At 35.8% G+C, this 14,724-nt stretch overlaps 1 protein-coding gene across 1 annotated transcript; it reads left to right on the top strand.

Annotated features, from left to right (window-relative positions):
* The first annotated feature begins 526 nt into the window (after positions 1-526).
* On the top strand, positions 527-2,098 carry LOC104906535 (hypothetical protein). Its single transcript, XM_010695304.4, has one exon. The coding sequence runs from the start codon at positions 657-659 to the stop codon at positions 1,890-1,892; it is 1,236 nt and encodes a 411-aa protein (XP_010693606.2). The 5' UTR covers positions 527-656; the 3' UTR covers positions 1,893-2,098.
* The last annotated feature ends 12,626 nt before the right edge of the window (positions 2,099-14,724 follow it).

Consider the following 14,724-nt stretch of genomic DNA (forward strand, 5'->3'; position numbering starts at 1 on the left):
CAAAAGCTAATATAGAAAATAAAAGAGCAATAAAAAAAATTACCTTGTTAATAGGTATCAGGTCATCTGGGTGCATTTTTAGCAGATCTCCCCAATAGTTGAGGGTATTTAAAAATAACTCAAAGTTGGGGATACTAAAAGCGAACTGTTCAAAATTGGGGGTATTCTGATCCATTTTTCCATAAACTTATTCTTTGAAAAGGGTAGAACTGCATAAGAATAGAATGATACACATGACTACATGAGACATGACATGCACATACATAGGCCATAGCACATAGGCCATAGGCCATAGGCCATAGCACATAGCAGTGAAAAAACAAGGGGCCACAAAGGCCCTCCAGGCTCCAGCTCGATGTCCAGAGCCTGAGACCCAAGTCTCTGAAAACAACCACTATTAGGAGTTAGGACCAACCATTATTTCAATAGCCAAGTATTTTGTCTTGTTTACCCCAACCTTGAATTAAAAAAATACTCCTACTATTAACAAGTCAGTCTTCCACGTGCTATAGTCCTGGGAACTCTACCCCAGGCCCACGCCCCCCCTTCAATTCTCTCTCCTCTCCGTAATCACTCCATTTCCCCTCCTTTCATTTCTCCCTCATTTTCTCTCTCTCTCTCTCTCTCACATTCTCTCTCCCTCGAATTTCTCTTCTATGGCAGTCGACGACGACATCTCCGGCGACGGAATCTTCTGCACAGACCACCCATTTCGTTCCGCTACCTCTCCTGGCGGCGGGATCTGCGCCTTTTGCCTCCAAGAAAAACTCGGCAAGCTCGTCTCCTCTTCTTCCTCATCTTTCTTCGTTCCTTCTTCCTTGTCTTCCTCCCCTTCCTTCAGATCTGATACCAACACTTGTTCCAATACCAATAATGTCGCAGTTGCTAACACCAACGGAAACGGCAACGCCCGTCAATATAATCATTACCGTAATCACCAGGAATTACTAGTAGGAGTTGAAAGTGCAAGCTCTTCTAGTGCCGGATATCAACATCATCATCATAGAAGGGCCCGCATACCTTTTCTCCTCACTCAAAAGAAGAAAAAATTATCTCCTACTGCTGTTTCTTCTTCTTCTACTACAACTACACTTCTCAAAAGAAGTAAATCTACTGCTACTTTTACCACTGCTAATTTCAGCCCTAGAAGAAAGGGTTTTTGGTCTTTTCTCCACCTCTCTAACAACACCTCCAATAAAAAACCACCTTCCCCAAAACCGGGCCCACCAGATATTAGTACTACTACTACTACCTCGTCAACTGTGCTGGAAACAACAATAGCTCCTCCTCCTCCTCCGCCTCCTGCGGTGTCGGTTGTTGTGGTGGAAGGGATTGATGATAGCCCCAACAGTAGCGGGACAAATGCGGCGTCGTTTGGACGGAAAGTGTCGAGATCTAGATCTGTAGGGTGTGGGAGCAGGAGTTTTTCAGGGGATTTTTTTGAGAGGATTTCAACGGGTTTTGGTGACTGTACACTTCGGCGCGTGGAGTCACATCGTGAAGGAAGTAAACACCGACACTCAACCTCACGCGCTTCCGGTGATACTATTCGAGACAAAGTTCGTTGTGGTGGTCTTTTTGGTGGCTTTATTATTACATCATCGTCTTCTTCAACTTCTTCTTCTTCCTCTTATTGGCCTGCTGATGGAAGGCCCAATGGGCCCACTGCCACTCCTGGAACTGGGCCGTTAGTCCATGGCAGGAGTAGGAGTTGGGGGTGGGCTTTTGCCAGCCCAATGAGAGCTTTTGCTAAGCCTACTATTACTACTACTATGGTCACAAATGATGGTAAGAGAGACTTGGGTGGTAAGAGTGGGACCGAGTTAAGTAAGAACAGCAATGGAACAACTAATTTGGCTGCCATTCCTTCTTTGCTATCTGTAAGAGGTTAATAAAATTCATAGTATTTTTATCTTCTTTGAAAAAATCTGGTCCATTTTAGAGTTTATATATTGTTAGCTTGTTCAATTCTTCATTTTCTCTCTATAAAAATATATGTTTAATGATGTGTATTATTACTATGTTTATGGTGTCTGATGATATTTTGTTAGTTTCTGAGAATGAAGTTTATATTGTAAACACCTTTTTTAGGGGTTGATCTTAGTTTATTTCCCCCTTTTCTTTATTTTAGTTTTGATTTTTGCTGTTGGGTGGTCTCGTATTCAATAGTTTTATGAATGATGATGATGATATGCTGTATCAAACATAATCTAGATCTAAAATTTTGTACTTGATTTGGATGTTTGTACTGTGTTGTTGTTAAACTTATCATTACACCACAAAGATACTAGTTTAAATTGTACACTTTTGCATTTATATTTTTTGATGGGGTGATGGTTGAAAACTGTTGGTTGGTGCCATATAGGATTAACAACGGTTTTGGCTATAGAAATTTTAAGGATTTACAGCGGTTTTATAAGATATTATTGGGGTCGAGATCAAGAAATGGTTTGATATCAACATTGAGTAGCGTATGAAGAAATATGGATGGAGATGACATACATGTTTCAGTCATTTCTGAGACCTCAAAGGTTTAAAGAATTTCTAGTTTTTTCTAAATATTTATGTTGTGAAAAACGAAAATTTGTGTTCTTAAGAAAATAGGAAAACCCTCTACAGGAAGCCAAAACAAAAACTGTACTTGTTTGCATTCCAACCCCATAACACTAATGTTTTTGTTGCAAAAATATGGTTCCACACATTGAACTAAAGAAGTAAGATTTTCCGGAATTCTAGGATCTATCTTAGTGAAAATAAAAGGCTATGATATTTTGTCATTATGAAAATCATGTTACAAAATGGAGTATGGTAAGAGAGTTAAGCAAATAGTTGAGGGGCTAATCTCTGTTTGACCACCTACAAAGTAAGTAGAGATGGCCACTGGTGTGGGCTCGACGGGCTGGTTCGTAGATCCTAGTGGGTCGGCTTGAGATTTCACGTCCCAGGATTAAATCGTGATTCACGATTTGGGTGGGCTGGTCCACAGGCTGAAAAATCTTAGCCCACACCAATATGCTATCGGTTTTCACGATTCGAGAAACGATTTTGGCAGTTCGTGGATCTAGCGGGCTGGCGAGCTAGCGGACCAGCATGAGAATTTTTTTCTTCAAAGTTATATAATTATTTATTGTTGTTACATAAAAATTTTAATATTAATTAAAATAAATATTAATGAATAATTTCATTATTTTTGAATTTGATTAATTGTGATATATGCGATTTGATTAAAATATATACAATTTGATTAAAATATACTCAAATTGGTTGAATAATTACTTGGGTTGGGTTGGTTCGATTCATGGGCTGGGCTGGATTGCTTTTGTGGATCGGGTTGTGCGGTTCTAGTAGTGTGCTTTCGTGAGTTGGCACAAAAAATCTAGCCCAGGATCCATCCACCAATTTCATGGTTCAAACTAGGTGGACTGGGCTTTTCGCGGGCTCAGCCCACATGGTCGAAGAGACGAGTTGGACTGGATTAGTCTGCATTATTGGCCATTTCTACTAGGAGGAAAGAAAATTGGTAAAAAAAAAAGGTGTTAGTCTTTTATCTAATATACTATCATCAATCATGCATTGTTATGGGTGAAAAAGAAAATATTCAATTAGTACTTAAAATCCTTCAAATTGATATTTATATTTGTACCATTTTGTAGCTTATTCTTTTTAGGGGCATTTTGTAGTTTTTATGGTTTCAATTGAAAGATTATAATATTACATACTCCCTTTCTGTTCTTTATTAATTGTTTTATTTCATTTTTGAGGAGAACCAAAGAAAATTGTGCAAAAAATAAGGAACAAGTAAAAGAAAAAAAATGTTTGGTTTCAGAATATGTAAAAAAAACATTAAAATAATATAGTAGAGAGAAAAATAGGGTACCTGGAAGGTTTTAGGTAGATCAATAAAATGAATGGTAAGGTATATAAAGAAGAAAAGTGTAAAAAACTGATATGATAGGTTATCATAAAAAAAAAAAAGGAGGTGTAATAATTAAATAAAATGGTCAAAAAAGGAAAGTGTAACAAAACAGAATTAGAGGAAGTATTTGATAAGTCTCAAATGAAATAAGGACATAACTACATAAGCAATCTTACATCTTAGTAATAAATTTAAGAGCATCCTACTTGTAAGACTTAAAATATAATGAAACAACACTATTAGCTTGTTAATGTATTAGCTAATCATCGCTAAAAAATGTATTAGCTAATGATCCCTAAAAAAGATAATATAAGCTCATACTGATCAGTTTTTATTACTAGTAAAAACTTTATCAAAATACGGCCAGATGTAGTATGAATTCATAAAAAATCATTACCAGATGCAGGGTAGAGTATCCTTGGCAAAAATTTCTGCTAACGTCTAACCTGAACCCACATTGTCTGGTATTCCATTATGCAACTTGAAAAAGTGAAGTCATTATATCCAGTAGTTGGATTTCTCTCCCTTTTGAGAGAGTTTTTTAGGCAGTTAGGTTTGGGTCATCATAGTTAACTTTGCACATTTTTAGATTTTAGTGGATTGGAAGTAGGCTGGCTAAAAGATGCCCACTTTAGTATCTTGGTGATTTGACTAAAGGATAAAGAATTGGAGTTCCTTTTTAGGGGCTCAAGCTTTTTAGTGCTTCCTTGGAGGAGTCCAGGTATTTTGTGCTTCACTAGTCACTACCATCCTTTTATAAGGTTATTACTTGACTTACAAAGTTGAAATTTATCCTTTTACCCAAATTCGATTTTATATGATTCAAATCTATTTATATAACGGTTTTTTCAGCATATACTCTGATAAATCACAAAATTCATCATATACCCTTAATATTTCAGATATTCATCATATATCCAAGAATTTCCGAAAATGTTTACCAAATACCCTTATACTCCCTCCGTCCCAAATTATTTGCTACATTTGCTTTATCACAAAGACCAAGGAGGGAGTGGGGACCATTAACAAAAAAGCAAGTAGGTAAATTGTGGGACCTATGTACTATATATGGAAATATTTACAAAAACCAAGGAGGGAGTGATGACAAATTTGTAAATAAAGTGTGGGACCTATGTACTATATATGGAAATAGTTGCAAATGTAGCAAATAAATTGGGACACACCTATATGCAAAATGTAGCAAATAAATTGGGACGGAGGGAGTACTAATGAAAGTTAACTCCATGTTAGCATTATTTACAATTTTGTCATTATTAACCCCCTAATCCAAACCCAAACTCCTAAACCCTAATCCTAATCCTAACCACATCCCCTCCACTCCACTCCACCCCAGCCCAACCCCCACCCCTCCCCATCCCCTCCACACCAGCACAACGCCCCACCCCCACCCCACCCCTCCCCCTCAACCGCCGTAGCCCCCATCCTTCCCCCGTGATTCCCTATCCCCCACCCATCCTCCATCAATTTTCCTAGTCCCCACCCTCCCTCGAAATTTCCCCAACCCCTTACCCGCGATTTCTCGGTCTAGGTTGCTTTCCGTATTGGGTCGACGGGTTGGGGCTGGTGCCTGGGTCACAAGAAGAGGCGAGGAGAGATAGCATCAACATGGAGTTTGTGTGAGAGGAGAGAGAAGGTTCGAGCGAAAGACTATGAGAGCAGGGAAGTGCGTTCGGGGCGCTTGAGGGGTGCGCAAGTTGGTCGGAGGTAGGGCTAGCTCGAGGCAGGTAGCATGGTGGTTCAGGTCAGGCGTCCAGTGGGGGGAGTAGATGGTGCGTCCGATTTTGGGAAGACCAAAACAGAGGATGGGAGGGGGAGGGGTGGGGACTGGGCTGGTGGTGATCTTGGTAGTGGCGGGAGTGGAGGGGAGGGGGAGAGGGGGAGGGGGTGGGGACTGGACTGGCGACGATCTTGGTAGTTGCGGGAGTGGAGGGGAGGGGGTGGGGGTGGGGACTAGGCTGGCGGCAATCTTGGTAGATGCTGGAGTGGAGGAGAGGGGAAGGGGTGGGGGGTTGGCAGGGTTAGGGTGGTGGGTTAGGGTTAGGTTAATTAAGGTTAGTGTTTGGAGATTATGTTAATTAGGTATTAGGGTTAGGGGTTAAAGTTGGGGTTAGGGGTTAATAGTGGCAAAATTGTAAATAATGACAACGACGAGTTAACGTCCGTTAAAAAAAAAGGTAGATGGTGCACAATTTTGAAAACTCAGGGGTATATGGTGAATATTTGAAACATTCAGGGTATATAGTGAATTTCGTGATTTGTCGGGGGTATTTGGTGAAATAACTGTTTATATAAAGAAAAAAAAGACGGAGGCAATACTAAAACAAAATAGTTGGTAAGAGACTGTTGGCCTACTTTTGATTTAAAGTTAGGCATGATTCAAACCCAATATTAAGAAGATAACATACGAGCTTTCTGAATATAGTGATTAGTTTAATTAATCCGTTTTGGTAACCAGTTTAATCTATTTAGGAACCAGATTAATCTATTCAGTATTCACATTCTTTAATTCATTTAGTGACTAGGTTAATCTATTTGGTAAGACTACATGATTATTTTGTATAATTGTGTGTTGTAGTTCAAGACTGAAAGGGAAACAAAGGAGGAGAGAAGGGACGACTAGATTGGTGCGAGATGTTTAAGAATAGTGTTAGGTTAGAGTGGGATGAAATGGGTTTGTTAGGAGAATGTAGGCTTGCGTTAGTTTAGTTTTACGTTAAATTAGACCCCTACTCTAATAATTAGTGTAAAACAAAAAAAATTTAGCTACATGTCGATAATTCATTGATTTGCACGTGTCATATATATTCATAATAAAATTGCCAAATGTCAACACAACAAGAATCCGCCTTTTTAGCGCCCGACAGTATAAGTGGATGGTAAATTCAAAATTACGTCTGATATATGACAGACGCAGATTAGCGTCCGCTGTCTTGTATTTTAGCGTCTGTTCTTGTAAACAGACGCTAATTAGCGTCCGTTCTTGTAAACAGACGCTAATTAGCGTCCGTTTACAAAAACGAACGCTAATTAAGTAAATTAGCGTCCGTTTGGCAGACGCTAATTTATTGGTCTTACCAAAATCAATCGACCAAACTGGGAAATTACCGTCCAATTGTCCATAACTCCATATGGTCACACTCATACCCCTAAATAAGAAATAAAATCCTCTCTCACCGCTTTCTTTCACTCAATTCTCTCTCACCGCTCTCTCACCTCAATTCTTTTCTTTGTCTAACTCTTCATCTCCCTCAAACTATTCATTTTCCTCAGAAAAATTGTGGTTTTCGTTATTCTCGTTTAGATCTGGTATTTTTGTTCAGTTGGTTGTGGTTATGGTTTTGTTCAGTTGGTTGCATCATCGCTGCTTCTGTCTCTAAGCATCATCGCCGTCTTCAAGCATCACCACCGCTTCTTTATCAGGTATATTTTATTTTATTTTTAATTGTCGTTTGAATTTTCATTTTTGGATTTTCAGTTTTTGAATTCTTAGTTTTTGGATTTTCATTTTTCATTTTTCGTTTCTGAATTTTCGTTTTTGGATTTCCGTTTTTCAATTTTCAATTTTTGAATTTTCGCTTTTTAAATTTTCAGTTTCTTAATTTTCGTTCTTTGAACTTTCATTTTTGGTTTTAAATTTTCAGTTTTTGAATTATCGCTTTTTAAATTTTTAGTTTTTGAATTTTTGTTTTCAATTTTCGTTTTTGGATCTTCGTTTTCGCTGTTGTTTTGGTTTGGGTTTTTGGATTTGTTGTTTTGGTTTGGGTGGGTCTGTTCGTGGGGTTGTTCGGGGAAGGTGGTGCTTTCCGGCTCGTGTGGGGGTTCGGGTGGGTGGGGCTTTGGGTTTGTGGGTGGTTTGGGTATTGGGAAGTGTGGTTTTTGGGTGGTTTGGGGTTAGGATTTCGCATTTTGGGTTGGGTTTGGGGGTTTTCGAGCGCGGTGGGTCTGGGGTCTTGGGTTAGGGTTTCAGATGGGTTTTTGGGTGGGTTGGGTTAGAGTTTTGTGGTTGGCGGCAATTAGGGTTTCTTGTTCTTTGGTGGTGCGTGGTGTTTAGGGGTCGGGTTGCGGGTTGGGTTTTGTGATTTGTTACTGATTTTTGTTTTGGCATATGTTTTATTATTTGAAGTTTAAATTTTTTATTTTTGACACTATATTTGTAGATTTTTTATTTCATTTTTTTGATTTTTTTGATTTATGGTTGTTTTTTATTTGATATATGAATTATTTGTTTTTAAGTTTATTTGATATAGATTTTTGATTTTCTATATATTATTTTGTTTATTATAGCTTTACTCATTATTATTGCTATTATTATTAGGAGGAGCATGGTTTAGGTCAAAGCACAAATAAACCCACGTTTTTTAGCCCATAAACCAAACAAATCGCGTCAATACTGTTAATGATGTAATTTTTGCGGTCCAACCCAGTCATTATTTTTATTATTAATATTATTATATTATTAAATCTAATTATTAAAATAGTAATATTAATTTACTTCTTAGATATTATTGTTATTATATATCATCATCAAGTATTGTTATAGTAATACACTACATAATATAAAATAATTAATTATCATTATTATCATTAATTATTATTATTACTAATTTATGATTATTAATATTATTTATAACTATCATTTAAAAATATCCAAAATACTATTATTATTATTCATTATTATTACTTATCATTATAATAATGATTTAATATTCATATTATTATTGTTTAAATAATATTTATATATTTATTACATTCAATTTAATTCAATTTAATTCAATTCAATTCAATTCAGTTCAGTTCAGTTCAGTTCAGTTCAGTTCCAATCAGTTCAGTTTAGTTCAGCTGTTTTATGCCGAAGAGAACATGCCCTAAGAAAGATTGCATTGTAGTATGTAAATCAAAAAGTGTAGCATCTTATTTGATACGGAGAAAGGACATGTTTTATGCCTAAATAAACAACATTTACAGTAATTTTGTAAAAAGATAACAGTGCAGAGTAGTGCACATTATAACAATTAACAAATATACAGATACGTGCATCGCATCAAAGCCATATTAATGTTGTCAATATATATTCCCTCAGCATCTTACCACCCTAGCTTCGCACATCTTGTCAATATATATATTCCCTCAGAAAACCACAAAAAAGCTCTCTTCGATGCTGCTCAAGTTCTGGTGGTCAACTTCAATAGGGAAACAACCAATTTACTGGAGGAAAAAGGAGCTTCTTGGAAAAACATAAAACTCAAGGAGGGTTGGGCATGAGAAACCTGAATTTCGTAAAAAAAGCGCTTCTTTTCAACCAAGCGTGGAGAATTCATAAAAGTAAGGAGTCCCTCATCAACCAGATCTATGTGGCTAAGTACAAAAAAGATCCAGTTCAAATGGCCGTGGATAATGAGGCCCCTAAGAATAGCTCATACGCCTTTCGAAGTCTTCTAAAAGCTAGCCTGGCCTTCAAGGAAGGTATGTATAAGAAGCTGGGGAATGGAAGAACAATCAGAATAGACAAGGACAAATGGCACCCGTCCAAAATGCTAAATCCCAAGATTCGGGAAACCCATGAAGATAGAGCTAACTACCTTATGGTCGCTGACCTGATAGGCTCTAACAAGGAATGGAAATCAAATATTATTTGGAACATTTTCCTATCAGCAGAAGCAAGAGAAATCTTTGCTACTCACATCCCACGCGAAGATTCGGAGGATAATTTAGGATGGAGCCATACAAAATCAGGCAATTTCACAGTAAAATCAGGTTATTGGTTCCTGAATCAAGAAGCTAATAACCTAGATGATAACTCAAAATTTTGGAAACTTCTCTGGAAGTCCGATATTTTCCCAAAGTGGAAACACTTCATATGAAAAATACTAAACAACGCACTACCAACGGCAGACAACCTCTTAAAAAGACAAATAAAGGGAGTCAACCCAATGTGCTGCCTGTGCAAGAACGAGGTTGAAACGATAACCCATCTTCTCAGAGACTGCAACATCGCTCAAAGAATCTGGAGCGCGTCACTGGGGATAGTTACAGGCCAAGGTTCTCACATCTCGATACAATCATGGATTAGAAACTTCCTAAACCTTCTAAGGAAGAAAAAAGGAGAAGAAGCTATCGAGAAGGAAAAAATCTTCATCTCCACGCTATGGGGAATCTGTGTCCACATAATACTTCTATACATCCGGGAAGAATAATGGAAATCATCAGAGACTATAACATACGATCCAAAAAAGCGAAAAATACATCCAAAGTAATACCTAGGAAAAGAAGCAACAACCCGGATGATGAAGAGGATACGAAGCTCGAATGGACGATAGGGGATAAGAACACTCCCAATGTGCAGACTATACAGGTTGACGGAGCTTGGAAGAAGAATACAAAAACGAACTAGTGGCAAGCTGCGGTGGCTTGGAAAAATGAAAGCAACAACCCAATAGAAGAATGCGCAACAAGAATATATGCTAACTCGCCAGAGCAGACAGAAGCTTACGCAATTCTAAAAGCAACCACGGACATGGAATGGAGAAGTGCTGGTATTATAATCAAGTCGGACAACAGGAGGTCATCCTCGCGCTAAAAGACAAAAGAGTCGCAAACAAGAACATAGAAAATATAATAAAAGATATTAGAAGGATAGCGAATAGCTTTCTTTTTGTTTCTTGTACTAAAGTCAGAAAAGAAGAGGTAACCTTAGCGCATAATCTTGCTGTGAGGGTAAGAAAAGGCTGAGTACTTCCTCTTTTTATCTTTGTATTTACCCTTTGTAAAAAAAAAAAAAACCATATTAAGAAGTCAGCAAAACACAAATACTATGTTATACGAGATAAAATGTTAAGTGTCAATATTGGACATTTAACAGGCGGAAGACAACACTCATAGTTGTTTCGAAAAATTTTATATTGCACCAAAACAAATAAATTAGAAGGATTAATTAATTAATTAATAATCTCACAGAGGTATTATGATGAAATATGAACAGTAGTGGTTTTACAACATATATAGATTATAGAAGATCATGATATGTTAGTGGTCAAAGTGTTCACTCCATGTTGTGCTTGAATAATCAATGTGTTATGAATCTTTTGACTGTATTTTGGGATTGTATATTTGTATCATAGGATCGGAATACTAAATTATTCATTGTTATGGGAATGTATTAGTTACAGTCTCTAGCATGGATCTGTCGATCACAGATGTATGATGTTATTTCAAGCAAGTTTTTTTTAATTAATTTTTATCACTCTCTCTTTTGATGCACATGTTGGGTTGCTGGATGCCAAATTAAAGTTGAAGCTGCCAACAATATGTTTTCCCTTCTTTGACTCTCAGATAAGATAAGAAATTAAAATGCAGATCTCTTTGACCCCAGATTCAGAAACCCCACTCCACAACTAAGCCGATCAATTTGTACAGTTATCGTATATAATTTTTATAGACAAATAAATGAAAAAGTATTCTTCCATACACTATATGAAACTATGGAAGGATGATCGTCATCAGCTGTAAGCCTCTAATGAATTGAACATTAGGGGATGTTTGCTTCAAATATAGGAATGGATCAAGTCCAAGAAAAAAATGGTAATAATAATTGTTATTTTTTTATTAAGGGTTTGGTTTAACAATGAAAAGGAATCATTTCTAAGAGATTTCCTTTCTTCTTACAAGGAATCATGCTTTCTATTTTAGCTAATTATATTACTACTAGAGAATAACAAAAACTTAATGTATTAGTCAATGATATTTTTTCTTTGTTTCACACGAGACAACACAATGTAGAAATCTCGTAAGCCTTTTTTAAAGGGTCTTTAATTGCTACTATTAACCGCTATTCATAATTAGCCACCATCAACAACTATTATACGATCAAAAGTATGATTAATCAAAGAAAATATATAAAAGCGTATATGATTTCTAAATTAAGTAATTTAAGTCTTATACTAGCTCTACTTTTTTTTTGAGAAGATTGATTGTATATTGCCTCTTCATGCTCATTGGAACTTGATAGAACATGTGAAGCTTGTGTTTTTCCGTCATGAAAATCATAGCCACTTCCAAATTTCTAAAGCCTAAAGGTATAACATAGCTTATAGAATATCAAATTTTAAGGTTGAAAGGGAGCCTTTTTGTGTTTTTCTTATTTGATTGCCAGGTTTAGAGGCAGTTTGCTCGCGAGCTATCTTATCTCCCATAAGTTATGGGATCAAACCATTAGGAAATTCGGAAAGGTTGTAGTAGAACCCTGGGCGCTGGTTTTAACAAAACCGCATTCGAAAATCAATTAAAAAATGGGAGGGAAAACTGGGCGGAAAATTTGATCCGGTCCTTTAGTAAACCGGACCAGATTGTAGAAACTGCTGCAGTTTTCTAAAATCTGATCCGGTTCACAAGACTGGATCTGATTTTCTGTTATTTTTTCTAAAACAAAAACGAGCGTCTTTGTACAGGCCAAAAATAACGCACGTCTTTGTATGGTCCCAAAGCATTGATGAAGGCCCAACACATGTCTTCTTAGACTTCCCATACTCGATCTCTCTCCTCCCTCAAAAATATCAAATCCTAATCTCCCTCCTCTCCCTCTCTCTACTCCTCCCTCACACCCAGCAGCAGTAGATCCCTAAGCTCCCTCCTTTTTTTATATATATGAATTTCGACAATCTGATGCGGTTTTGAGGTAAAAATCGGATCAGTTAATGTGATTAACTGATCCAATATTACCTTAGAACCGGATCAGTAAATATATTGGATCTGTTGCAAGCTCATCCGTTGCATGCAGAGCAAAATCGAATCAGTAAGCCCAATTTTAAATGATCAGATAGGCTTTTTTTCACTAGTGAAAGGTTGGATTACAATTGTTGAGTAGATCTTGCATTGTGGGCATCTCTCCACACACATTTCGCTGGATATACAACTTTTTCGAAAAGATAATTTGATGATGTATTGTACCTGCAATGACAATTATTATCTAAATCATGTATATGAATTGTAACTTTTGATAAACAATTTCACGAAAATCCATCAGTTCTGGAATCCGGTAGATTACTCCATGAAAAGTCTCACAAAGAAAAGAAAAACCCTATCGTTAGAGGGAGAATAGTTCCAAACAGAAAGAGAGGGCGTTATTGAAACCTAAAAAGCAAAGAAAACTAAGGGAACAAAGAAAAAGGTTGAGGCATTCCACCGGATATTAATAGATGTACCTAAAGACAAAGTATAATTAAATTTTAACTAGTTGTATAATCTAAATATTTCTTACTAGTTTATATTATTTTATTTGATTTATCGTATAAGTTGTAAGATATTTCTTTTTATTAGAATAAAAAAAAACAAAAACATACATTTGAAGAAAGAATTCTTAATATGATGGAATTGTGATCGTGAATATATCATGATATCCGAATCAATTAGGGAGATTTCATGTAAATCGATGTGTAAAAACGTTTTTTATTAGAATCACATTGTTAATGTTTTTACTTGATGATTAAAGATTTAAGTCATATATCCTAATTTAGTAACTTATCTTATATGAAAATTTAAAGATTCTAATTACACAAATATAATTTTTTTATGGAGTGACTAACAATCTATATCTTGCTAACTTTTATGAATATAAAGATCATAATAACGTACACTTTTTTTTTTTGTTTTGAAACATGAAGTGCTTTTTTTTAATTTCTTCTTATATTATTCGGTTTTGGCGGGGAAAACATGGATATACCTAATAGTAAAAAGTTATTGATAGAAAATCTAAACAGATAATTGAGTGCAACCTACTTTTATTTTCGTGTCTATATGTTATTCTCCCATAACTTTGCATACTCCCTCTCAAGGTTGTTATAATCGGGATTCTACTTTGAATCGTAAGGTAGTATTAGAATCGGATTGTAAGATAGAATCATAAAATCGTAAGATTCTACGAACATGTATAATCTAAATATTTCTCATATTATAAGTTCAAAATGACTAGTAACTGAATAAAATACTTGTTTAGACATTAAATAGGCCAATTTGACCATATATCTATTAATAACTGGTAGCTTGATTAAATTTGATATAGATCGATGGATGAGAATTTCGGTAGTATACAAAAATGCATAGAATCGTGAATCGAATCGTATGACTATATTTGAATCGTAAAATCGTAAGATTTTACTATTTGAATCGGGATTTTAACAACTATTCTCCCTCTCTTTTTTAGTGGGGACATTGGAATACTCACGCTCGCATCGCACTTCTTTAACCTTTAATATATCTTATTTTACGCGAATGAAAATTAATTATAAAAAAGATATTTTGTATTTTTATTGTCCTTTCATATGACCGTATTTTCTGGTTTCTCATTTCTCTCTCTCTCTAACACACACACATATAAAGTGTGACCATGCATTGTAATCTATCACAAGTCACTCTCCCTCCTTTCAACAATATTTTATATACACTATCCTCCTAAATTGATAAAATACAATCTATAAATAACTTTGAATCCATGACCTCAAGTATGGAAGATAAAGTTATGATCATTACTCCATTATTGTTGATTCTCTAATCATTATATATAATGATATTGTGGGAGTTCATTTGAAACCAATAATTAAGTTACAATATTTTAAATGAGTATCATGAAGAAAATAATTTACTAATTTTTATCGTATCCAATAATATTAATTGTTTTGAACTACTAAATTATAACACATATATTAGGGAATATTGCCGATACCTCAAAATTAGCTGATTAGTAAATGTAATGTAATTTAAGGTGTAGTTAATTTTTTACCATATCAAAATGTTCA

This window comes from Beta vulgaris, chromosome 3, assembly GCF_026745355.1.
Source record: "Beta vulgaris subsp. vulgaris cultivar EL10 chromosome 3, EL10.2, whole genome shotgun sequence".
In the NCBI taxonomy this organism is placed as follows: domain Eukaryota; kingdom Viridiplantae; phylum Streptophyta; class Magnoliopsida; order Caryophyllales; family Amaranthaceae; genus Beta; species Beta vulgaris.

Coding starts and splice junctions, on each gene's coding strand:
- LOC104906535 (XM_010695304.4), top strand. CDS start 657: ATGGCAGTCGACGACGACATCTCCGGCGACGGAATCTTCTGCACAGAC.